Source organism: Triticum aestivum, chromosome 5A (genome assembly GCF_018294505.1).
Source record: "Triticum aestivum cultivar Chinese Spring chromosome 5A, IWGSC CS RefSeq v2.1, whole genome shotgun sequence".
Lineage (NCBI taxonomy): Eukaryota > Viridiplantae > Streptophyta > Magnoliopsida > Poales > Poaceae > Triticum > Triticum aestivum.
The window spans coordinates 382266828-382294158 of record NC_057806.1 but is presented as its reverse complement, the minus strand read 5'-3'; the positions used below and the strand labels follow the sequence as shown (position 1 = coordinate 382294158).

General features: G+C 45.6%; 2 protein-coding genes across 6 annotated transcripts; one reads left to right on the top strand and one right to left on the bottom strand.

Moving 5' to 3' along the window:
• The first annotated feature begins 433 nt into the window (after positions 1-433).
• Positions 434-3755, top strand: LOC123103494 (purple acid phosphatase 23). 4 transcript variants are annotated; one of them, XM_044525102.1, is made up of 6 exons: positions 434-1368; positions 1707-1930; positions 2402-2592; positions 2780-3061; positions 3186-3309; positions 3483-3755. In XM_044525102.1, exons 1-6 carry the CDS (start codon positions 506-508, stop codon positions 3512-3514), a joined length of 1716 nt encoding a protein of 571 aa, XP_044381037.1. In that variant the 5' UTR covers positions 434-505; the 3' UTR covers positions 3515-3755. The 4 variants fall into 4 exon arrangements, with proteins under 4 accessions (XP_044381037.1, XP_044381036.1, XP_044381034.1 ...); XM_044525101.1 differs by having other exon boundaries at positions 3478-3755; XM_044525099.1 differs by having other exon boundaries at positions 3186-3328.
• A 15781-nt stretch (positions 3756-19536) lies between these two features.
• On the bottom strand, positions 19537-24561 carry LOC123103493 (nucleobase-ascorbate transporter 2). 2 transcript variants are annotated; one of them, XM_044525098.1, is made up of 14 exons: positions 24252-24542; positions 23828-24113; positions 23645-23742; positions 23358-23534; positions 23129-23229; positions 22620-22695; positions 21703-21947; positions 21525-21621; positions 21342-21428; positions 21081-21139; positions 20907-20998; positions 20751-20828; positions 20481-20641; positions 19537-20092 (listed from the first exon to the last, which is right to left on the bottom strand). In XM_044525098.1, the coding sequence occupies exons 2-14, from the start codon at positions 23919-23921 to the stop codon at positions 19880-19882; spliced, it is 1578 nt and encodes a 525-aa protein (XP_044381033.1). In that variant the 5' UTR covers positions 23922-24113; positions 24252-24542; the 3' UTR covers positions 19537-19879. The 2 variants fall into 2 exon arrangements, with proteins under 2 accessions (XP_044381033.1, XP_044381032.1); XM_044525097.1 differs by having other exon boundaries at positions 21525-21947; positions 24252-24561.
• Between the last annotated feature and the right edge of the window lie 2770 nt (positions 24562-27331).

The window sequence follows — 27331 nt, the reverse complement described above, 5'->3', positions numbered from 1 at the left end:
TGTCATGCATCGACCATTGAAAACAAATCTCATCAGATTTCAAGATCGACAAGAAGACCGAGTCACCTTCTCCTCGATGCCGCCCATTAGAATGTCATGGAGATGAAGGAAAAGCAAAAACAGATTATTGTCGGCTCCCACCGCTGAAGCGACAGACCGAGAGGACGAGGACCCAGAGCTGTCGAGAGGGAAGGCCGAGATCACCTCCGGTCGCCTCTCTGGAGCGGTTTAGCAAACGAAGCGGCTCGGTATGTAGCGAACCTTGTAGGTCACTCAGAGGGAAGCTAACACTTTAAGATTCGCGCGCAAAATCCAACTTGACCGAGCGCGTTCACTTGAAAACGCCAAAAATCTGATATCACAATCATTAGCATTTTCGGTTGCGCTAAATGAGTAGGAAAAAGAAAGGCCAGTATGCAAGGAATATCCAGCGAATTATCCGCTCCAGAACATCCTCCGATCCTAGTACAGTCCGTAGGTGTCCGAATAGGACGCACTGTCTGCCATGGGCGCCATGGCCACCAGCACCATCGCCGGCACCCTCCACAGCCGCCACCTCCATTGCCGCACTCTCCTGCTGCTATTACCGTACCTCCCGATCGCGTTCCTACTCGTCGACGGCGGCGGCATTCCGACGACGCTGGACGGCCCGTTCACGCCGGCCACCCGCGCGTTCGACCGCTCGCTGCGGCAGGGCAGCGAGGACGTCCCGCTCTCCGACCCCCGCCTGGCCCCGCGCGCGCGCCCGCCGTCCCCGGAGCAGATCGCGCTCGCCGCCTCGGCCGACCCCACCTCGCTCTGGGTCTCCTGGGTCACGGGCCGCGCCCAGGTCGGCTCCCACCTCACCCCTCTCGACCCCACCGCCGTCCGCAGCGAGGTCTGGTACGGCGAGCGCCCCGCCTCCGCCGACACCGTCGCCCACCCGCACCACGTGGCGAGGGGCTCGGCGGAGGTCTACAGCCAGCTCTACCCGTACCCGGGCCTCCTCAACTACACCTCCGGCGTCATCCACCACGTCCGGCTCGTGGGCCTGAGGCCGTCCACCCGCTACTACTACCGTTGCGGCGACAGCTCCCTCAAGGGCGGCCTCAGCGATGAGCGCTCTTTCGTGACGCTGCCCGCGCCGGCGCCGGACGCATACCCTCGTCGCTTCGCGGTGGTCGGGGACCTTGGGCTCACCGGCAACTCCACCTCCACCGTCGACCACCTCGCCAGGAACGACCCGTCCATGATCTTGATGGTCGGCGACATGACGTACGCCAACCAGTACCGCACCACCGGCGGCAGAGGCGTCCCCTGCTTCTCCTGTTCCTTCCCAGACGCCCCGATTCGGGAGTCCTACCAGCCGCGATGGGACGGCTGGGGAAGGTAATCTGAGTACCAGTATATTCCTCCGATGAATCGCCATTGTCAATTTCTTGCTGTGGATTTGTGGTGGTCCGGTGAACTGGTGATCAGGGTACAAGTATCATATTAAGATTTAATATTGTCAACTCAATTCTACCGCATGCGTGAGTCCTGCTCTTGGAAGCATGCAAGGACTTGCAGTAGAAAATTGGAGTTTTATTGTCACTAGCTGTGCACTCCACCAACGGTCAGTGATGTGGCATGTAAAGACTGAGATAGAGTAGAGCTGCAGCGTCATAGCCCCAACATATATCATGTCTCTCGTGATCACATTTGTGAATGTGTATGAATTAATCTAGATTCATGGAGCCGCTTGCATCGAGGGTGACAATGATGGTGACCGAAGGGAACCACGAGATCGAGCCGCAGGGGCACGGCGGAGCCGCGACCTTCGCCTCCTACTTGGCGCGCTTCGCTGTGCCGTCGGAGGAGTCTGGATCCAACACCAAGTTCTACTACTCGTTCAACGCGGGTGGTATTCATTTCATCATGCTTGGTGCCTATGTCGACTACAATCGCACAGGTAGGGGCTCTTTGATTTATAGGATTTTGAAAATGTAGGAACAGAAAAAGTATAGGATTGGAGTGACATGCCGACTTGAATCCTATAGGATTAGCAATGTGTGTTTGATGGCACATAAAAAACAAAGGAATTATAAGAAAAGGTTGAAGTGGATGTTAGATTTCCTATGAAATGTAGTAGTATAAAAGATTCCATAGGAAAAATTCCTATAGGATTCAATCCTATGAATCAAAGGACCAACATAAAAAAAATCCTAAGGATTTCAATCCTCCAGAAATCCTATAAAATTCCTTTGAATCAAAGGAGCCTGTAATATATGAACCGACTTGCCAACGTTTCATCTGGAATTCTAGATGGATGGCCTACCCTGTTGATAAGTTGTAAGATTTTGCAAACCAACTGTATTTACATGTACATGCTGATGCTGATAGTGTAGTAACTAACATTAGGTTGTTGCTTCATTGTGCATAGGAGCTCAGTACTCGTGGTTAGAGAAGGATCTGCACAAAGTTGATCGACGAGTCACACCATGGGTTGTCGCTTCTTGGCACACGCCTTGGTATAACAGCTATTCCTCGCACTACCAGGAATTTGAGTGTATGAGGCAAGAAATGGAAGGACTCCTCTATCAACATGGGGTCGACATTGTCTTCTCAGGCCATGTAAGCACACACATTGTTTGGTAAATGCCTTGATTCAGACTGCATTCATTCGATTTCTGTGCTTCCTTTTCCTGCATCCAGATTAATCACTCGTACTCTCCTCAGTTCCGTTGTTAATTTGATTCAAGCCTCTTACCTTTTTGGCGAAACAAGTCTAGTTTATTTGATTCTACATTTGATTGCCAAGGTACACGCATACGAAAGGATGAACCGGGTGTTCAACTACACGTTGGACCCGTGCGGGCCGGTTTACATTACGATCGGGGATGGCGGTAACATTGAGAAAATCGACATTGATCATGCAGATGACCCTGGAAAGTGCCCCTCACCAGGTGACAACCACCCTGAATTTGGTGGAGTCTGCCATCTGAACTTCACTTCTGGTCCTGCCAAGGGGAAATTTTGCTGGGAACGACAGCCGGAATGGAGCGCATTCAGGGAAAGCAGTTTCGGCCACGGTATTTTAGAGGTGATTAAATCACTTCACACTCTCCTCCCCATCACTATAAATTCTTCACTAGATGTGTGCAACACAGAAGGAAATGTGTCATGTGTATGTTGTTGTACCAGTCCTCACATGAGAGATCATGCAGGTTGTGAATTCGACATATGCCTTGTGGACATGGCACCGGAACCAGGATGCATACGGAGAACACAGTGTGGGAGATCAGATCTATATAGTACGGGAACCCGACAAGTGCCTATTGCAGCCAAGGGGTCTGATTCCACAAGACTGGTGATTTTGAATTCTATGTTCTTTATTAATAGCCCTTCTCAAAATAAGAAATCTACGTGTTTCAGTTAGCTGCATGTTGTTATCTTGCAACCTGTGTTTATTACCAATGTAGATTCTCAATCCCTTTGTTCTCGTTTGTGATTGCACAGGACAGTCCCTCGGCGGGATGCCCTTCTTCAACATTAAGTAGCACCTCAGGTGCTGAACAAGCTGCTAAAAATGGCCGGCTCCTTTGGACTACTACATGTATGATTTTGATCAGTACGGTTTTGTAGTCCCATCCTTGGCCTTGTGAAGCACCAGGAAAAATATATGGGTAGTGTGGTGGCGAGTTGACAGATAATATTCCTCGTAGCAATGGGGTTGTACATGTAACAACATACTGTATTTGAAAGAAAATAACATCGCAAATGTTTTTTGGCGGCAATCACTGAGAGTTTTGACACTTGCACAAATCAAAGAAAAAAAGTATGTATACAAAAAAAAAGTCCACTAAAAAAGGAATAATCCGACCTACCGGATTCGAACCAGTGACCTACTCCCTCCGTCCTTTAAAGAGTGTACTTCCAACTTTCTTGGAAAGTCAAACTTTTTTATATTTGACCGTGTTTATATAATAATACATCAACATTTATGCCATCAAATTAGTAGCATTAGATTCGTGATAAAATATACTTTCATAATATACCTATTTGATTTCACAAACATTGATATATTTTTGCACAAACTCGGTCAAACTTTGAAATAGTTTGACCCTCCAACAAAGTTGGAAGTACACTCTTTAAAGGACGGAGGGAGTAAGGATTTAGCTGCAACATACTACAGTCCTCCGCTCTACCAACTGAGCTAAGGTCGGGATGAGAATGATTAAATTAGCTAAACTACATATACTCGCTTTATTTATATTTTTCCTCACGTGGCGTTCTCTAGCGACGCGGCTGATGGAGTTTTGGTCGCCGGGATGGCGGCCCCGGCCGGGTTCCCTAGGTGGTCGTCGTGCCGCTCTGCTGTGTGGGCAGCCATGTGTGATTACGGGCCTTCATCATCTATAATAGATTTGACGGCGGTGGCTCGAGGTACGGTGGACGATGGTAGCGGCGAAGCGACGACAACAACTGTCAGATTATTGGCTCGCTTATGTATTTGGCGAGTGGACGATGGCATCATATGGAGTAAGAGACAGAGGACTGCAAAGTCTTTTGGTGATTATTTCATTGTGTACCTCGTGGATGACACACCCAGGACTATTTCAGAAGCCTATGCATCTCCTGATGCTGACTACTGGAAGGAAGCTGTACGTAGCGAGATGGATTCCATCTTAGCTAACGGTACCTGGGAAATCACTGACCGTCCTTATGGGTGCAAACCTGTAGGATGTAAGTGGGTGTTCAAGAAGAAGCTTAGACCTGATGGTACGATTGAAAAGTACAAGGCACGGCTTGTGGCCAAGGGTTATACCCAGAAAGAAGGTGAAGACTTCTTTGATACTTACTCACCCGTGGCTAGACTGACTACAATTCGGGTGCTACTATCACTGACTGCCTCACATGGTCTTCTCGTTCATCAAATGGACGTTAAGACGGCTTTCCTCAATGGAGAGTTGAAGGAGGAAATTTACATGGATCAGCCAGATGGTTTTGTAGTACCTGGTCAAGAAGGAAAGGTGTGCAAGTTATTAAAGTCTTTATATGGACTTAAACAAGCTTCTAAGGAGTGGCATGAGAAGTTCGAAAGAACATTAACTGCTGCCGGCTTTGTAGTAAATGATGGTGACAAGTGCGTGTACTATCGCTATGGTGGGGGCGAAGGAGTTATTCTTTGTCTGTATGTCGACGACATATTGATCTTTGGAACCAAACTTGATTTAATCAAGGAGGTTAAGGATTTCTTATCTCGCTGTTTTGAGATGAAGGATCTAGGAGTAGCTGAAGTTATCTTAAACATCAAGCTGTTGAGAGATGAGAATGGTGGGATCACACTGCTTCAGTCTCATTATGTGGAAAAGGTCTTGAGTCGTTTTGGGTATAGCGACTGCACGCCTTCTCCAACTCCATATGATGCTAGTGTGTTGCTTCGAAAGAATCAACGGATTGCTAGAGATCAACTGAGGTATTCTCAGATTATTGGCTCGCTTATGTATTTGGCGAGTGCCACGAGGCCTGACATCTCTTTTGCTGTGAGCAAGCTGAGTCGGTTTGTGTCAAAACCGGGAGATGATCATTGGCATGCGCTTGAGAGAGTTATGCGCTATTTGAAAGGCACCGCGAGCTATGGGATTCACCACATCGGGTATCCAAGGGTACTGGAGGGTTATAGTGACTCAAACTGGATATCTGATGCTGATGAGATTAAGGCCACAAGTGGTTATGTTTTTACACTTGGTGGTGGCGTTGTTTCCTGGAAGTCTTGCAAGCAGACCATCTTAACGAGGTCAACTATGGAAGCAGAACTCACAGCATTAGACACTGCCACTGTTGAAGCAGAGTGGCTTCGTGAACTCTTGATGGACTTACCTATGGTTGAAAAACCAATACCCCCTATCCTGATGAACTGTGATAATCAAACTGTGATCGTCAAGATAAACAGTTCTAAGGACAATATGAAGTCCTCAAGGCATGTGAAGAGGAGACTAAAATCTGCCAGAAAATTGAGGAACTCCGGAGTTTTTATGTTGGATTATATCCAAACGTCGAAAAACTTGGCAGATCCCTTCACAAAGGGTCTATCACGTAATGTGATAGATAATGCATCGATGGAGATGGGTTTGAGACCCACCTCATGAGTTGTCCATAGTGGTAACCCACTCTATGTGATCGGAGATCCCGTGAAGTAGAAGTGGGAGACAAGCTGTTGGTCAGCTGGGAGGAGAGTATCCCTATATTAATTATCCCACTCCGTGAAGATGCAATACTCTCCTGATCTGCATGGCAGGTTGATACTTATCTTAATGTGTTCCAAATGGCTTATTCGGGTAAGCGGAGATGTTGTCCTGCAGAACATCTTCTGAGGAACACACCTATATGAATTTGACTGTTAACGTCGCAGTCTGTGAGAATTGGGTGTTCTTTGATAAATTCATGAAAGGCCCTGGAGTATGACGTATACGCTCCACCCGTGGGGAAGCCTTGCGGCAGCCCAGTATCGGTAAAGAATTTGTGTGAAACTAGTTTCACAGAAAACTTGTAGTTCAAGGCATAGTCCATTATTCAAGTTGTGATCTAGTGTAGCATAAATTTCTAAGTGGAAGTTCAACTTCACAGTCTCCACTAAGCACCGATATATAAAACAATGTTTTGGAACTAAATGATGAGATGTGCCAATGAGACTTTGTGGGGGATTGTTGGAATTTTGCTAGTAGGCCTTTGGCCCAAAGCCCAACTAAAATTCTGAAATTCTCTTGGCCCATTCATGCACACATGTGAGTGGAGTGAGTGAGGCTAAAGTTTAGTCCCACCCCGGAAGTTGAGAGAGAGTTGCACCTCTTTATAAGGTGAGCTCTTCTACCACTTGTATGAGCATGAGAAGAGGAGACCTACACGCGCGCTCCTCCTCCTCGCTCGCCTCGCCACGCCATACCACGCCTCGTCACGACGAGCCGCGGGTTACGGGATTGAGCCGAGCCAAGGACAGAGCTATGCACGTTGTCTATATTTTTGTTGCATGGGAAAATTAATGAGTCATTAATTAATAATTAACGGACGCGTTAATTACTGAACCGTTTCCGATTCTTTTGCATCGTGATGACTCGGACGTGGGGTTTACTCCCACGACCTACCCGGCCCGCACTATATAGTCAGGCATACGTCTACCCTAGCCGCCGCCGCTTCATATGGTTTCTCACCACCGTTCCAGATCATTGCGCCGCCAAACAAGTCTTCTCCATCCCTCCTTCCGGCGTGCATCGCAAGAAGGGACAGCAGGCCTCCGGAACCCCGCCTCTCGTGATCCTGTACGGGAGAGGGGCGATCAGGTTTTTGGGGAGCGCACTCGCGCGACTGCTGGCAGCGATGACTTCGGGAACGATGACTTCTTCCCCGACCTCGGCAACCTCGTCCTCGATGACATGGGCGACAATGTCAACGCCGGCGGTGCTGCACCCGCTGCACCGTATGTGATTCTATCCTTCCTGTTCGAGATCGTGGTAGAATTCATGCTTCTAGTATGTGCCCTAGATGTGATATGTTCATCTGCTATGCTAGTTCGCATGATTAGTTTAATCTCTGCTGCTGTGGTCATGATTTATCTTCTGTTTATTCGGATTAAATCTCGTAGTAATTTGCTCATATTTCCAACAATCCAAAAACCTGATGATAGGCAATTTACTCCGAGTGGTTTTGCTGCGCATCTGAAGCCGCCTGCCTTTAAGGGGGCGCAATATAAGAGGTGGCGCACGAGAGCAGTCTACTGGTTTCAGACCATGGGCTGCTATGATGCCACCAAGGGCAAGCCTGAGGGCGATCTTAATCCAGCACAGCTGGAAGCTTATGAGAAGATCGATACCCTCTTTAAAGGCGCTCTTCTGAGTGTTCTTGACTCCATTGTGGATTCGTATATGTCGTTTGACAACGGCAAGGACATGTGGGCTGCGCTCGAGGCCAAGTTTGGTGCCTCGGACGCCAGTAGCGAGTTGTACGTCATGGAGCAATTCTATGACTACAAGATGACTGATGAGCGCCCTGTTGTACAGCAGGCTCATGAGATACAGTCGTTCGCAAAAGAACTTGAGTAAATTTGTTGCCGGAGGCATCATTGCCAAGCTTCCACCTTCATGGAAAGTTTTGCTACTTCCCTGAAACACAAGAGACAGGAGTTTTCCGTTGCGGATCTCATTGGTACTCTTGATGTTGAAGAGAAGGCGAGAGCAAAGGACACACGTGCTCGAGTTGCTGAGGGAGGTTCTAGTGCCCACATGGTACAGAAGAAGAACTCCCAGCCCAACAAGTTCAAAAACAATAAGAACAAAACTCAGGGCAAAGGCAAGTTTGATACAAAGAACAAGCCATCACATTCTACCAACTTCAAGAAGAATTATCATAAGAAGGGGAAGGGACTTTGCCATGTCTGCGGTGATCCTAATCACTGGGCTCCAAAGTGTCCTAACCGCTTTGAGGAGCGCGAACATGAGAAGAGCGGCAAGTCCGCTAATGTTGTCATCGGTGATACTGATATGAAGGAATCAGGGTACGGTATTTTTCCTACCATCCTTTTAGTATTTCAATCCCCTGATTGGTTAATTGACACTGGTGCCAATGTACATGTTTGTGCTGACGCCTCCATGATTTCTTCTTACCAGGCAACAGGGACTTCACCCATGCTGATGGGGAACAGGTCACATGCCATCGTTCGAGGTGTTGGTACGGTCGATCTGAAGTTTACTACGGGCAAGACTGTGCGTCTAAAGAGCGTTCATCATGTGTCGTCCATCAATAAAAATCTCGTTAGCGGTTCCCATTTATGTCGAGATGGTTTTAAGTTGGTTTTCGAATCCAATAAAGTTGTAATTTCTAAGTGTGGACAATTTGTTGGAAAAGGCTATGAGTGCGGAGGCTTGTTCCGCCTATCTTTGTTAGATATTTGCACTAAAGTTATTAATAATGTTTGCCACAATAATGAGTCTGATATTTGGCATTCACGACTCTGTCATATTAACTTTGGTTGCATGATGCGGTTAGCCAATATGAATTTAATTCCGAACATCTCTACTGTCAAAGGCTCCAAGTGCCAAGTATGTGTGCAAGCTAAGCAACCTCGCAAGTCCCATAAGACTATAGAGGCAAGAGACTTGGCGCCACTAGAGCTTATACATTCTGATCTTTGTGAGATGAATGGCGTGTTGACAAAAGGTGGAAAGAGATACTTCATGATGTTGATTGATGACTCCACTAGATATTGTTATGTGTATCTTCTGAAATCAAAAGATGAGGCTTTGACTTTCTTTAAAAACTATAAAGCTGATGTAGAGAACCAACTTGATCGAAAAATTAAACGGCTTAGGTCCGATCGTGGTGGAGAGTATTTTTCCAATGAATTTGATCTGTTTTGTGCGGAACATGGTATAATCCATGAGAGGAAGCCTCCCTACTCACCCCAGTCAAATGGGGTAGCCGAAAGAAAGAACCGAACTCTAACTGATATGGTTAACACCATGTTAGACACTTCGGGTCTATCCAAGGAATGGTGGGGGGAGGCGCTAATGACTGCGTGTCATGTCCTAAGCCGAGTTCCCACAAAGCATAAGACCATGACTCCATTTGAGGAATGGGAAAGGAAAATGTTGAAACTCTCTTACCTATGTACTTGGGGTTGTTTGGCGAAAGTCAATATACCAATTCCCAAGAAGCGCAAGCTTGGACCAAAAACCGTGGATTGTGTTCTTCTGGGCTATGCTTTTCATAGCATCGGCTATAGATTTTTGATAATAAAATCGGAGGTATCCGACATGCATGTTGGTACGATTATGGAATCAAATGATGCAACTTTCTTTGAGGACATATTTCCTATGAAGGATATGTCGAGTTCATCAAATCAGGAGATACCTACTCCATCTAGTGAGGAATTCACTGTAATTCCTGAACCCACCATTGCGATGGAACACGTTGAGAATCCTGTTGAGGGTAACAATGGAACTCCTATGAGGAGTAAGAGACAGACGACTGCAAAGTCTTTTGGTGATGATTTCATTGTGTACCTCGTGGATGACACACCCAGGACTATTTCAGAAGCCTATGCATCTCCGGATGCTGACTACTGGAAGGAAGCTGTACGTAGCGAGATGGATTCCATCTTAGCTAACAGTACCTGGGAGATCACTAACCGTCCTTATGGGTGCAAACTTGTAGGATGTAAGTGGGTGTTCAAGAAGAAGCTTAGACCTGATGGTACGATTGAAAAGTACATGGCACGGCTTGTGGTCAAGGGTTATACCCAGAAAGAAGGTGAAGACTTCTTTGATACTTACTCACCCGTGGCTAGACTGACCACAATTCGGGTGCTACTATCACTCGCTGCCTCACATGGTCTTCTCGTTCATCAAATGGACGTTAAGACGGCTTTCCTCAATGGAGAGTTGAAGGAGGAAATTTACATGGATCAGCCAGATGGTATTGTAGTACTTGGTCAAGAAGGAAAGGTGTGCAAGTTATTAAAGTCTTTATATGGCCTTAAACAAGCTCCTAAGGAGTGGCATGAGAAGTTCGAAAGAACATTAACTGCTGCCGGCTTTGTAGTAAACGATGGTGACAAGTGCGTGTACTATCGCTATGGTGGGGGCGAAGGAGTTATTCTTTGTCTGTATGTCGACGACATACTGATCTTTGGAACCAAACTTGATTTAATCAAGGAGGTTAAGGATTTCTTATCTCGCTGTTTTGAGATGAAGGATCTAGGAGTAGCTGAAGTTATCTTAAACATCAAGCTGTTGAGAGATGAGAATGGTGGGATCACACTGCTTCAGTCTCATTATGTGGAAAAGGTCTTGAGTCGTTTTGGGTATAGCGACTGCACGCCTTCTCCAACTCCATATGATGCTAGTGTGTTGCTTCGAAAGAATCGACGGATTGCTAGAGATCAACTGAGGTATTCTCAGATTATTGGCTCGCTTATGTATTTGGCGAGTGCCACGAGGCCTGACATCTCTTTTGCTGTGAACAAGCTGAGTCGGTTTGTGTCAAAACCGGGAGATGATCATTGGCATGCGCTTGAGAGAGTTATGCGCTATTTGAAAGGCACCGCGAGCTATGGGATTCACTACACCGGGTATCCAAGGGTACTGGAGGGTTATAGTGACTCAAACTGGATATCTGATGCTGATGAGATTAAGGCCACAAGTGGTTATGTTTTTACACTTGGTGGTGGCGCTGTTTCCTGGAAGTCTTGCAAGCAGACCATCTTAACGAGGTCAACTATGGAAGCAGAACTCACAGCATTAGACACTGCCACTGTTGAAGCAGAGTGGCTTCGTGAACTCTTGATGGACTTACCTATGGTTGAAAAACCAATACCCCCTATCCTGATGAACTGTGATAACCAAACTGTGAACGTCAAGATAAACAGTTCTAAGGACAATATGAAGTCCTCAAGGCATGTGAAGAGGAGACTAAAATCTGTCAGAAAATTGAGGAACTCCGGAGTTTTTACGTTGGATTATATCCAAACATCAAAAAACTTGGCAGATCCCTTCACAAAGGGTCTATCACGTAATGTGATAGATAATGCATCGATGGAGATGGGTTTGAGACCCACCTCATGAGTTGTCCATAGTGGTAACCCACTCTATGTGATCGGAGATCCCGTGAAGTAGAAGTGGGAGACAAGCTGTTGGTCAGCTGGGAGGAGAGTATCCCTATATTAATTATCCCACTCCGTGAAGATGCAATACTCTCCTAATCTGCATGGCAGGTTGATACTTATCTTAATGTGTTCCAAGTGGCCTATTCGGGTAAGCAGAGATGTTGTCCTGCAGAACATCTTCTGAGGAACACACCTATATGAATTTGACTGTTAACGTCGCAGTCTGTGAGAATTGGGTGTTCTCTGATAAATTCATGAAAGGCCCTGGAGTATGACGTATACGCTCCACCCGTGGGGAAACCTTGCGGCAGCCCAGTATCAGTCAAGAATTTGTGTGAAACTAGTTTCACAGAAAACTTGTAGTTCAAGGCATAGTCCACTATTCAAGTTGTGATCTAGTGTAGCATAAATTTCTAAGTGGAAGTTCAACTTCACAGTCTCCACTAATCACCGATATACAAAACAATGTTTTGGAACTAAATGATGAGATGTGCCAATGAGACTTTGTGGGGGATTGTTGGAATTTTGCTAGTAGGCCTTTGGCCCAAAGCCCAACTAAAATTCTGAAATTCTCTTGGCCCATTCATGCACACATAGTGAGTGAGGCTAAAGTTTATTCCCACCCCGGAAGTTGAGAGAGAGTTGCACCTCTTTATAAGGTGAGCTCTTCTACCACTTGTATGAGCATGAGAAGAGGAGACCTACACGCGCGCTCCTCCTCCTCGCTCGCCTCGCCACGCCAAGCCACGCCTCGTCACGACGCGCCGCGGGTTGCGGGATTGAGCCGAGCCAAGGACAGAGCTATGCACGTTGTCTATATTTTTGCTGCATGGGAAAATTAATGAGTCATTAATTAATAATTAACGGACGCGTTAATTACTGAACCGTTTCCGATTCTTTTGGATCGTGATGACTCGGACGTGGGGTTTACTCCCACGACCTACCCGGCCCGCACTATATAGTCAGGCAGACGTCTACCCTAGCCGCCGCCGCTTAGTATGGTTTCTCACCACCGTTCCAGATCATTGCACCACCAAGCAAGTCTTCTCCATCCCTCCTTCCGGCGTGCACCGCGAGAAGGGACAGCAGGCCTCCGGAACCTCGCCTCTCGTGATCCTGTACGGGAGAGGGGCGATCAGATTTTTGGGGAGCGCACTTGCGCGACTGCTGGCAGCGACGACTTCGCGAACGACGACTTCTTCCCCGACCTCGGCAACCTCGTCCTCGACGACATGGGAGACAACGTCAACACTGGCGGTGCTGCACCCGCTGCACCGTACGTGATTCTATCCTTCCTGTTCGAGATTGTGGTAGAATTCATGCTTCTAGTATGTGCCCTAGATTTGATATGTTCATCTGCTATGCTAGTTCACATGATTAGTTTAATCTCTGCTGTTGTGGTCATGATTTCTCTTCTGTTTATTCGGATTAAATCTCGTAGTAATTTGCTCATATTTCCATCAATCCAAAAACCCGATGATAGGCAATTTACTCCGAGTGGTTTTGCTGCGCATCTGAAGCCGCCTGCCTTTAAGGGGGCGCAATATAAGAGGTGGCGCACGAGAGCAGTCTACTGGTTTCAGACCATGGGCTGCTATGATGCCACCAAGGGCAAGCCTGAGGGCGATCTTAGTCCAGCATAGCTGGAAGCTTTTGAGAAGATCGATACCCTCTTTAAAGGCGCTCTTCTGAGTGTTCTTGATGACTCCATTGTGGATTCGTATATGTCGTTTGACAACGACAAGGACATGTGGGCTGTCCTCGAGGCCAAGTTTGGTGCCTCGGACGCCGGCAGCGAGTTGTACGTCATGGAGCAATTCTATGACTACAAGATGACTGATGAGCGCCCTGTTGTACAGCTGGCTCATGAGATACAGTCGCTCGCAAAAGAACTTGAGTACTTCAAGTGTGTGTTGTCGGACAAATTTGTTGCCGGAGGCATCATTGCCAAGCTTCCACCTTCGTGGAACAATTTTGCTACTTCCCTGAAACACAAGAGACAGGAGTTTTCCGTTGCGGATCTCATTGGTACTCTTGATGTTGAAGAGAAGGCGAGAGCAAAGGACACACGTGCTCGAGTTGCTGAGGGAGGTTCTAGTGCCCACATGGTATAGAAGAAGAACTCCCAGCCCAACAAGTTCAAAAACAATAAGAACAAAACTCAGGGCAAAGGCAAGTTTGATACAAAGAACAAACCATCACATTCTACCAACTTCAAGAAGAATTATCATAAGAAGGGGAAGGGACTTTGCCATGTCTGCGGTGATCCTAATCACTGGGCTCCAAAGTGTCCTAACCGCTTTGAGGAGCGCGAACATGAGAAGAGCAACAAGTCCGCTAATGTTGTCATCGGTGATACTGATATGAAGGAATCAGGGTACGGTATTTTTCCTACCATCCTTTCAGTATTTCAATCCCCTGATTGGTTAATTGACACCGGTGCCAATGTACATGTTTGTGCTGACGCCTCCATGTTTTCTTCTTACCAGGCAACAGGGACTTCACCCGTGCTGATGGGGAACGGGTCACATGCCATCGTTCGAGGTGTTGGTACGGTCGATCTGAAGTTTACTTCGGGCAAGACTGTGCGTCTGAAGAACGTTCATCATGTGATGTCCATCAATAAAAATCTCGTTAGCGGTTCCCGTTTATGTCGAGATGGTTTTAAGTTGGTTTTCGAATCCAATAAAGTTGTAATTTCTAAGTGTGGACAATTTGTTGTAAAAGGCTATGAGTGCGGAGGCTTGTTCCGCCTATCTTTGTTAGATATTTGCACTAAAGTTATTAATAATGTTTGCCACAATAATGAGTCTGATATTTGGCATTCACGACTCTGTCATATTAACTTTGGTTGCATGACGCGGTTAGCCAATATGAATTTAATTCCAAAAATCTCTACTATCAAAGGCTCCAAGTGCCAAGTATGTGTGCAAGCTAAGCAACCTCGCAAGTCCCATAAGACTACAGAGGCAAGAGGCTTGGCGCCACTAGAGCTTATACATTCTGATCTTTGTGAGATGAATGGCGTGTTGACAAAAGGTGGAAAGAGATACTTCATGACGTTGATTGATGACTCCACTAGATATTGTTATGTGTATCTTCTGAAATCAAAAGATGAGGCTTTGACTTTCTTTAAAAACTATAAAGCTGAGGTAGAGAACCAACTTGATCGAAAAATTAAACGGCTTAGGTCCGATCGTGGTGGAGAGTATTTTTCCAATGAATTTGATCTGTTTTGTGCGGAACATGGTATAATCCATGAGAGGACGCCTCCCTACTCACCCCAGTCAAATGGGGTAGCCGAAAGAAAGAACCGAACTCTAACTGATATGGTTAACACCATGTTAGACACTTCGGGTCTATCCAAGGAATGGTGGGGGGAGGCGCTAATGACTGCGTGTCATGTCCTAAACCGAGTTTCCACAAAGCATAAGACCATGACTCCATTTAGGAATGGGAAAGGAAAAGGTTGAAACTCTCTTACCTACGTACTTGGGGTTGTTTGGCGAAAGTCAATATACCAATTCCCAAGAAGCGCAAGCTTGGACCAAAAACCGTGGATTGTGTTCTTCTGGGCTATGCTTTTCATAGCATCGGCTATAGATTTTTGATAATAAAATCTGAGGTATCCGACATGCATGTTGGTACGATTATGGAATCAAATGATGCAACTTTCTTTGAGGACATATTTCCTATGAAGGATATGTCGAGTTCATCAAATCAGGAGATACATACTCCATCTAGTGAGGAATTCACTGTAATTCCTGAACCCACCATTGCGATGGAACACGTTGAGAATCCTTTTGAGGGTAACAATGGAACTCCTATGAGGAGTAAGAGACAGAGGACTGCAAAGTCTTTTGGTGATGATTTCATTGTGTACCTCGTGGATGACACACCCAGGATTATTTCAGAAGCCTATGCATCTCCTGATGCTGACTACTGGAAGGAAGCTGTACGTAGCGAGATGGATTCCATCTTAGCTAACGGTACCTGGGAGATCACTGACCGTCCTTATGGGTGCAAACCTATAGGATGTAAGTGGGTGTTCAAGAAGAAGTTTAGACCTGATGGTACGATTGAAAAGTACAAGGCACGGCTTGTGGCCAAGGGTTATACCTAGAAAGAAGGTGAAGACTTCTTTGATACTTACTCACCCGTGGCTAGACTGACCACAATTCGGGTGCTACTATCACTGGCTGCCTCACATGGTCTTCTCGTTCATCAAATGGACGTTAAGACGGCTTTCCTCAATGGAGAGTTGAAGGAGGAAATTTACATGGATCAGCCAGATGGTTTTGTAGTACCTGGTCAAGAAGGAAAGGTGTGCAAGTTATTAAAGTCTTTATATGGCCTTAAACAAGCTCCTAAGAAGTGGCATGAGAAGTTCGAAAGAACATTAACTGCTACCGGCTATGTAGTAAACGATGGTGACAAGTGCGTGTACTATCGCTATGGTGGGGGCGAAGGAGTTATTCTTTGTCTGTATGTCGATGACATATTGATCTTTGGAACCAAACTTGATTTAATCAAGGAGGTTAAGGATTTCTTATCTCGCTGTTTTGAGATGAAGGATCTAGGAGTAGCTGAAGTTATCTTAAACATCAAGCTGTTGAGAGATGAGAATGGTGGGATCACACTGCTTCAGTCTCATTATGTGGAAAAGGTCTTGAGTCGTTTTGGGTATAGCGACTGCACGCCTTCTCCAACTCCATATGATGCTAGTGTGTTGCTTCAAAAGAATCGACGGATTGCTAGAGATCAACTGAGGTATTCTCAGATTATTGGCTCGCTTATGTATTTGGCGAGTGCCACGAGGCCTGACATCTCTTTTGCTGTGAGCAAGCTGAGTCGGTTTGTGTCAAAACCGGGAGATGATCATTGTCATGCGCTTGAGAGAGTTATGCACTATTTGAAAGGCACCGCGAGCTATGGGATTCACTACACCGGGTATCCGAGGATACTGGAGGGTTATAGTGACTCAAACTGGATATCTGATGCTGATGATATTAAGGCCACAAGTGGTTATGTTTTTACACTTGGTGGTGGCGCTGTTTCCTGGAAGTCTTGCAAGCAGACCATCTTAATGAGGTCAGCTATGGAAGCAGAACTCACAGCATTAGACACTGCCACTGTTGAAGCAGAGTGGCTTCGTGAACTCTTAATGGACTTACCTATGGTTGAAAAACCAATACCCCCTATCCTGATGAACTGTGATAATCAAACTGTGATCGTCAAGATAAACAGTTCTAAGGACAATATGAAGTCCTCAAGGCATGTGAAGAGAAGACTAAAATCTGTCAGAAAATTGAGGAACTCCCGAGTTATTACGTTGGATTATATCCAAACGTCGAAAAACTTGGCAGATCCCTTCACAAAGGGTCTATCATGTAATGTGATAGATAATGCATCGATGGAGATGGGTTTGAGACCCACCTCATGAGTTGTCCATAGTGGTAACCCACTCTATGTGATCAGAGATCCCGTGAAGTAGAAATGAGAGACAAGCGGTTGGTCAGCTGGGAGGAGAGTATCCCTATATTAATTATCCCACTCCGTGAAGATGCAATACTCTCCTTATCTGCATGGCAGGTTGATACTTATCTTAATGTGTTCCAAGTGGCTTATTCGGGTAAGCAGAGATGTTGTCCTGCAGAACATCTTCTGAGGAATACACCTATATGAATTTGACTGTTAACGTCGCAGTCTGTGAGAATTGGGTGTTCTCTGATAAATTCATGAAAGGCCCTGGAGTATGACGTATACGCTCCACCCGTGGGGAAGCCTTGCGGCAGCCCAGTATCGGTCAAGAATTTGTGTGAAACTAGTTTCACAGAAAACTTGTAGTTCAAGGCATAGTCCACTATTCAAGTTGTGATCTAGTGTAGCATAAATTTCTAAGTGAAAGTTCAACTTCACAGTCTCCACTAAGCACCTATATATAAAACAATGTTTTGAAACTAAATGATGAGATGTGCCAATGAGACTTTGTGGGGGATTGTTAGAATTTTGCTAGTAGGCCTTTGGCCCAAAGCCTAACTAAAATTCTGAAATTCTCTTGGCCCATTCATGCACACATGTGAGTGGAGTGAGTGAGGCTAAAGTTTATTCCCACCCCGGAAGTTGAGAGAGAGTTGCACCTTTTTATAAGGTGAACTCTTCAACCACTTGTATGAGCATGAGAAGAGGAGACCTACACGCGCGCTCCTCCTCCTCGCTCGCCTCGCCACGCCACGCCACGCCACGCCACACCACGCCTCGCCTCGCCTCGTCACGATGCGACGCGCCGCGGGTTGCGGGATTGAGCCGAGCCAAGGACAGAGCTATGCACGTTATCTATATTTTTGTTGCATGGGAAAATTAATGAGTCATTAATTAATAATTAACGGACGCGTTAATTACTGAACCGTTTCCGATTCTTTTGGATCGTGATGACTCGGACGTGGGGTTTACTCCCACGACCTACCCGGCCCGCACTATATAGTCAGGCAGACGTCTATCCTAGCCGCCACCGCTTCGTATGGTTTCTCACCACCGTTCCAGATCATTGCGCCGCCAAGCAAGTCTTCTCCATCCCTCCTTCCGGCGTGCACCGCGAGAAGGGACAGCAGGCCTCCGAAACCCCGCCTCTCGTGATCCTGTACGGGAGAGGGGCGATCAGGTTTTTGGGGAGCGCACTCGCGCGACTGCTGGCAGCGACGACTTCGCGAACGATGACTTCTTCCCCGACCTCGGCAACCTCGTCCTCGACGACATGGGCGACAACGTCAACGCCGGCGGTGCTGCACCCGCTGCATCGTATGTGATTCTATTCTTCCTGTTCGAGATCGTGGTAGAATTCATGCTTTTAATATGTGCCCTAGATGTGATATGTTCATCTGCTATGCTAGTTCGCATGATTAGTTTAATGTCTGCTGCTGTGGTCATGATTTATCTTCTGTTTATTCGGATTAAATCTCGTAATAATTTGCTCATATTTTCAACAACAACGACACGAATATGTGCAGGTGTGGAATGGCGCTACGGCTTGTGACGTCCATGGAATTGCCGCCATGGCTTGGTGCTTTGCTATCGCCGGCCTCGGTAGTTTCCGGCGACGTTCGATCCCCGTGTTGTGCGATAGTCTTGTGCTCGTATGCATAGATTTGACCGGCCGCATGATATCCGCGTGACCCGTCAAGCATATGCACATGAGCGGCTACCACCAGGAACGAATGCCATGGAAAGGTTTGGATTTCAATTTCCCATGCCCATGGTGTGTTGGACCCCTTCCGTGACGCCTTCTTCTGCAAAGGGGGGTGACAGCGACACAAGGTGGCTTCGGCTTTGTGGTGCTGTTTTGAGTACCGAGTATCTAGCTCCAAGGTGAAAACTCTAGGTCCGATCTTTGATAGTTGCGCTTGGCAATGACGGTGCTTTACCCGTTGTGTTCTTGTTGAAGGCACTGTTTTAAAGTCTACTCAGACATACTATCTGGATGAAAACCCAAGACATGACATATAGTGGTTGGATCCCGCAACGGGGTGTACACTTTTACTTGTATTGTTGTTTCTTCATCAAAAGTGGGCATGACAACCGATGTGTGCCGGTCTTAGGAGTAATGGAGTGAAATGAGTCATTGGTCCATTTACTCAATCCGACTGCACAGTTTTAAAAATCTCAATCTGATCACACACTTTAGGCCAATAACTTAGTAAGTGGTTAAATTTAGGTCATAAACTCGTTTATTTGATCAAATAAGGCCACAATCGGTTCACGAGGGAAAACTCGACCACGTGGGTGCCACATCAACCTACCTTGACCGCTCCTAAACCGACTAACTCTTACAAGGGTCTTATTGCAACAACGCCGACATGATCTGAGCAGCATATCGCGGATGTGTGCCAACAAGGATTAATGGCACATTTCACTTGGGGCCATGCTATAATTTTTGCTTGTTTGGAATACCCTTTTCTACGGTGGGTTCAACTACCGCTAACAATGTGCCTCATCTGTCCGCAAATGTTTCATGAGATCTTACATTGCACACAGCAAAAACTAGCATTAATTCATTGTCTACGCAAACAAATATCTATGTACAATCGGACAGCTCGAAGGGAAATTCCTCCATCCTTCGCTAGTAAAACGGCATGCGGGTCTTATCATCTCTACTTCTCTTCTCCTCTTCTTCTCTATCAGAATTCAGAAACATGCCGTATTGGGATGCAAAGGTTTCTTCATTTGGTACTCTGCTTGCAGTACCCGGACTTTGGAAGCTTCTGCTCAAGATGGTGGGAAGAACCTGTTGAGGTTGAAGGGCAGGGTGTAAAACTCTTCGTTCCTGCTGTCCCCTCGGAATGTCCGGAACCGCTCCCACCAATGCATCCCCCTGTCCTTCGCCGCATCTCTGACATCTAGCGTGTTGTCAAGGACTACAGCAATGATGAGAGCGACAGTCGGCGGGGACGCGAAGATGGTGTTGATGTAGTCATTGAACTGCATCGAAGGTCAGGGATGATACAATTCAAACTCAACTTCAAAATGATGCAAAATAGGACTCTTGCATGGAGATGAGAGACATTTTGACAACATTGACAAGGCACTATTAATGTATGAGTAGATTTGAACATGAACTTTCTGCAATGTGGTGTACAAGCTGTGCATCATCTTTGCTGTACTAAATTAGTGTATGAGTTAATACTTCATACTACATATTAACTTCCTAACATTTTACCATCAGTTAAGTTTGTGTTATTATTTTGTGCCAGATACTAGATTGGACATTTTTGCAAATGTCATTTCAAATTCAAATCTCGAGACAGTGGACTTGTGGGAGTCCATACTAGTACAAATTAGGGGTGTGGGGGTAAGTGACGTTACGAACCCATCCAGCCTTCGTGTGCACCGGGCCATTTTGAGCACCTGTCAGATACCGAGAAAAGTACTCTGGTATCGATAAGCCAAGAAAGAGTGAAACACCAACGATGAAGAGGTTGCGCATAGAGTTCATGTTGGTGAATTGTAGGAAGGATAGCCCAACCGCCGCTGGAGACACAACAAACGAGCAAAATTATTCGTGCTATTCAAATCTAGCTAGAGAACTCAGGAAACTACAAAGGAAAACATCTTCCACTTTTCCTGCTAGGATACTTACCAATAATTCCAAACATAACACAGTATATGGCTGCGAATATTGTAAACGGAATGGAAGCAAAAAGTGCCCCGAATTTTCCTACAACATCGACATGTTCAGAACCCTGAAAAATCCAATGCAAATGCGTGCTCGTGGCTCAAGAGAAACCTTAATTACCTAATATGGAGAAGAAGATCATGAAACCAGCAGAAATCTGTATCACTCTCCTGCTGCCAATCCTTGTAGACCCAAGAAGACCAACATTCTCACTGCATTGCATCCAAAAATTCTGCATAATATTAGGCATGCCACAACAGAACATTCTTAGAGTGAAAGCTCAGATGCACTCACACAGAAACAGTAGAGCCAGTCGCAGTGCCAAATAGCCCATCCAGTAGGGTACCTATTCCCTGAATGCACAGTCATCATGCATTGTAAAGTTTCATTTCTTTTCAGAAAAGTTCAGTGGTGACTAGGGAGTAGTTCTACAAGACTACAACCGTAAAAAACCAAATCACTGACAATTCTAGTTGATGCTCAAATTCATGAGAACTACTGGACTTAACATATTAACAAAACTCTACAAGATGATAGGAGAATGCAGCCACTAACCTGCCACCCGATGCCTCTACTGAGGACATATGCTGGTGGGGGTGTTGCACTTGCCAACCGGGCAGCAGCCTTGAATGCGCCAGTTGACTGAAGAACTCAAATGGTTTCAACCCAATCAGGTGGATATAAAAATATTGAGAAAATCTTCGAGAAATCATGTATTCGACAAGTATGAGATGGTACCTCTATTAGCGACACCATCACTGCAGCCATCATGCCGAATGCATGGTCTGCATTGAATGTTGGTGCCCCCCATTGCAAGGGATATGGGATGCTTATCCTTATGAGAGTAAAAAAATTAAACTGAGATATGTAATATGATGTGGAAATGAACAAATGATATGCAAGCCGGTTTACAAACCATAATGCTGAAGAGATAAGGTTAGAACGGTCTGTCCTGCAACTGATCTGGGTGTGCAGTGCAGTGTGATGATATGCACCACCTGCTGTTAGAATGTGGGCATAGACCCAGACAAGAGCAATGCACACCAGCAATGAGAACCTCTCCAAAATCGGAACATGCCGAACATGTACATGCTTGAGATATTGGGAAAACACAACAAATAGGATAAGCATCGGAAGGCCAATCTCCACACAGCTTGCAACCTGACAAAATATCCTTCCTGAATTAACTCAGTATAGGACAACATAAATCTCATGGTGCTAAATGTTTTTACAAGAAAAAGAAGGCAAGTTAACAGAGTACGAGATCTTGCCTGAGTAAATATGAACAATTATTAACTTTATAAATAATAGAGGTAAACTAAGAAAATAAACATATTTTCAGTGACATTGAAGATTGCTCCAGGAACACTTTAAAATATACTAAAACAGACAGAAATGATCTGGTACTGAGTGCATCTTACCATATGTAGCAATAAATATTATCTATTGGCTAGTGTTGCTAAAGTGCCAATCAATAAGAGATCCATGCTCCAAATAAACTTTGGTACACAAGTAAACAATACATAACTATATTATCAAACTAGCAAGGTAGGCCATGCAACTCAGAGAATGTTTAAAATTGTACTTCCTCCGTTAACAAATATATGTTTTGGATATTTCAATGCGGACTACATACGGACTGAAATGAGTGAACAAACACACTAAAACGTGTCTATATACATCTGATTTACAAAAAAGTTAGAACATCTTATATTTGTGAACGGAGGGAGTAAGAAATAAGTAGCTGGGGCCCCATTCTCCAGTGTGATCAGTTTCAAACATCAAAGTGACTAGAGCTAAACAGAACAAAAGTAAGGCCACTAGAGCTTTTACCACTGGGAATCCTCTCTCGAAAAGGCCAAGCCCCACCAATGAAACCACTGGAACCATCCCAAGTGGGCTAAAGAACCTGCAACAAGCATATCATACTGTTAATGTTCTTATTCTTGTCTTCGATGCGAAGGTAGTTACCATGTTCCAACAGCTTTTGGATATTTTTGCCCACCCTTTGTTTAACACATCGGCATATTACGCTTTATCTAAAGTGACCCCCACTATTCAAACTGATGGGCACATAAAGTGGACGGATAACGGAGGGTGGCAGGGACCAGGATAGTATATAATAAAAAAGCAACAACAAATATCCACAATCGCATATTTGGTCCAGTATATGAACACATGTTAATATGACATGCTAATTGCTAAAATTCAAGCAAATAATCTGTCAGGTTGAGTATAAGATTTTTAACACACTAAGATTCTGACATGAGCCAAGAAATAAATGTTTAAACTTTTGGACTGAAAATTCTAGCAGTTAAAGGAGAAGTGGGAGTTTCTTGTACCTCGAACATATTGCCCACAACTGGCTATAGCCAAGAATTATCTGAATGCTTGACGACACTATCAACGCACCCTGTGTCGCTCTCATTGTCTGTAGGAACCTCTGCAGATAGAACAAAAAGGTAAACTGAAATGTATAACATGGATGTTTGCATCAGTGAGATGGCGTATTCGAGTTGCCATGATTCTTGTTACAAGACAGAAAATGTAGAAGAACATTTTAATACTTACGGTATGGCCATCCGCTATTTGTGCAAGCGTTCGGTCATGGATTATGGAGAGGACTGGAACAACATATGCATATGAGCCGCCAATGACAGTGGGAAGGCGAGTGCCAAATAGTGTCTGGAGCAGTGTCTTTATCCCAGTCACAAATAGCAGTGTCTGAACCACTTTCGCCTTGTCATGCTTTGGTAAACACACAAACAAACAACATTTTTTCAGTAAAAATAATAATATGTTGTACCAAATTAACCAAGGAGTGTAGCAAACATGAAAAAGGGGGAGAAAGTTCTCACATCATTTCCACCCATTAGAGGAACCAACATTGTGGGGATCATCACAGCAGTTCCCAGGGACAGTATGTAATGCTGGAACCCCAAACCAATTGCCTCTCCTGCGAGACCCACAAATATTCAGGGTAAGAAACAGATACCGATTGATCCAACATGCCAACGGTTGAGAGATGAGATGGCACAGACCCCAGGAAGGATTCGAGTCTATGCAGTACTCAAACCCCTGCAGCTGATCCATGGGCGGATGGTGGACCATCTCTTCCGGTTTTACTTCAGCCATTTCCCAGTCGAACTGTTCCTCTGCTCAGGATGAACAATCTTTTTCGCTTGGTTGATTGAAAAGGGGAGAGGGGAAAGGCAGCAGAGATGCCCAAGATTTCCTCAGAAGAAAAATGTTAAACTGGAAACCCAGAACAAGATGAGAAGCAGAGAGCAGAGAGATCAAGGAATCCTCTCGAGGTCCCAAACCAGTCTGCAAAATGAACACCAATGATTTTGAGCTACCAATCGCCGGATCAGTTCAGCAACAACAAGAAGACTGAAGAAATAGTCTGTCACTCAAGATGGTCCCAAAGCAAAGCTTTGAGTGACAGAGCAAGCAAACGCATACCAGGAGCCCAAGGCGGAACGGATTGCGGGCCAACGAAACCACGGAGAACTACGGCAGATAGGACGGCGAGAGGGATGGACGGGTGCGAGAGAGGTCGCTGGGATGGGGGGACAAATGTCAGTAGCCGCAATGGGAATTTGGGCGAGGACGACGAAAGCGAACAAAGGCGGTTCTGCTGCCTGCCTGCCTGCCTGCGGTGTGCTTTAGTGATGCGGGATATATCAAAGGGAAAAAGACGGAAAAGGTCAAAAGAGGCAGCCATAAAAAGGCGCAGCGCGAGTGCGAGGGATGAGTGGGCACTGGCCAAGCTGCACTCCCTCTCGCTACGCTAAGCATCGGTTTCTTTCGGGGCGTTCTTCTCCCTAGGGTTTAATGGCGGATTGGCCCGTTGTGATTTCTGGGACGGAAATGGCCTCGGATCAGAGGTTTTAAGGAGGGGAGGCGCGTTGGCGTTGGGGCGCGGTGCGCAGTAAATTTTGGTGGGTGAAAGCCTGGCCGGAATGTCGGATTTGTCACCCCGCGTTTATATTTTCCGTTTCGGTGTGGCGTTATCTTCAGAGGACACGTGCAATCTGATCCCCATTTCTTGCTAGAGGATGCTCTTTTATGTTGTACATATTTCTTTCTTAAATGTCATTCCGTATTGTTTAATTGCTCTTCTTGTTGTTTGTGTGGCCTTTTCTGATGACTTTTGTGGCCTCGCAGTCATGGAGGTGCGGTGGTTTCTGGTCTTTGCCGATAGGAGGGTCATATTTTTTTTAAAGATTGTTTAGGTTTTGTGTCTGACTTAGAAAGATGAGGTGATGGTGACGACTTTCTAAAGATGGAGTAAAGTTTTCTCCGCCAAGTTCCCATCCAATGATGCGTCCTGCGTTGTTAGAGGGCATATGGGAGTGTGTCTTTAGCGGATCTCGCGGGATTCCGTTGATGTTTGTGTTCGGTGGATTTGCGTGGATCTCGTCCTCTTTCGTCTGCGTTCATATGTAATACTTTTGATTTACACTTTTTTTCATTGACGATGGTTGTTGTCGTCGTGCGCTGGTTCTTTGAGGCATTGATACGTCTCAAACGTATCTATGATTTTTTTATTGTTTTATACTATTATAATATCACTTTTGAATATTTTAATATCAATTTATATTATTTTTCTAGACTAACCTATTAATCCCGCGCTCAAAGTCAGATGTTGTTTTCTGTATGTTTTTATATTACAAAATTTTCATATATATATATGAAGGTAAAAAACCTTGAGGGTTTAATACAATTTTTTTGCGTCACAAAGATTTCAAAAAGTACCGAGACCTTAGGGGGGAGCTAGGGACCTGCACCAGGTGGCCAGTTGGCACCCCACTGCACCGCCTTCCATCCATTCTTCCGCAATCGCCTCCTAGGTGTAAATATACATATTATGCAATGTATATAAAAACCACATTCCAAAATGTAAAAAAATTCAAGAACATGTCCCACGTGAACATCCGGGCATCCTATGTTCACACACCAAATTTCGGTGAAAAAAGGACATTTTTTGTGGCATGTATAAAAATGATAAACAAATGCCTCGTGAATAGCTGTAATCAAGCATCGAAAATTGTCTTTTTTACACAAGCCACAAACAATGTCCCTTTTCATCGAAACTTGGTGCACACACATATAATGTTCGGATTTACGCTTGGGATTTTTTCTCAATTTTTTTAACCTTTTAGAATGTGTATTTAGACAATGGGTGCATATACACCTAGGAGCCAAAGTGAATTTCCGAATTTGATATTTCGCGAAACCCCCCTAAACAATTTTCTACGATTTTTCCACCGCCGCAAATTTCTGCTCCGAGGGGAGGCCTGTTTCGGCACCCTGTCGGAGGGGGAATCCACACCGGGGGCTTCTTCATCAACCTTGCTATCTCCAAGACCATGTGTGAGTAGTTTCCTTAGAACCTTAGGATCCATAGCAGTTGCTAGATGGCATCTTTTGTCTGTGATTTAATACAAAGTTCTCATGAGCTGCATCACATGGTCGGGATGCATATGATGTAATCAGTGATGTGTTTATTGGGATATGATGAATTGTCACTTTATGATCAGATTGTTAATTTAAATAAATTAAAATTTTCAAAGTTTCTTTGTTGTTTTGTTGAATAGCTTTGTATGCTGTGATGCTCGGATAATTAAGCTACAGTAACCCTCTGCTAATGATGCCACGTCACCTCGATTACTGATGTTAAACTCGCATTGATTCAAAACCCTTTCGAAATTCAAATTTTAAAATAAAGTCAAACGGTAAAAGTTTTCAAAAGTCAAATCTAAAATGTTCAAGTGTAGCAAATAAATCATAGATGGTTTATTGTGGTGAAACCAACTTTTCTTATAATGTTTAAATGCACAAAACAACCAAGCAGTGGGCAAAATTAATTATTTTAATGCCTTATATAAAGTTATAATAGTATAGCTAATTTGGTAGTATGCCAAAATATTATGGCAGCGGACAAATTAGTATTATTAAATTAGCTGCTCATTGGTATTTTATAAAACTAGTAAAAAACAGAAAACTAATAAAAAAAGGAAGAAGGGAGCCCCCCCGGGCCGTTCGGCCCAGCTGGCCGCCAGGCCGACTAGGCCGGCCCATTCCTGCTTCCCCTTATCCCCGTAACCCTAGCCCACCACCCGCAACGCCTCCTACTCCTCCCACGATCCCCACGCTCCTCTCCTACCCCGATCTAGATCGGGATCGGGGCACTCGCCCCCGACGCCGCCGCCAGGTGCCGCCCCGGCCACCAACGCCGACCACCGCCACCTGCTGGACCGATGCCACCTCACCGGACGCCTCCCCGCCTCTCCCTCGACGGCCCACATCAAGCCACGCCGCCCCGACCTCAACGTCGCCGCACCGTCCTCGACCTCCTCCTCGTCAGACTCCGTCGAGCCTCACCGGCGAACCCCTGCAACGGGGGTGAGGACACCGAACCACTCTACCTACCCCCTTCTCCCCTGTGCCCGTCGCTAGCGCCGCCCCGCCCGCTGTCCGTCGTGAGCGCGCTCCGGCCGCGCCCTGCCTAGCCGCACCCGTGCTCGCACCCGCCCGCG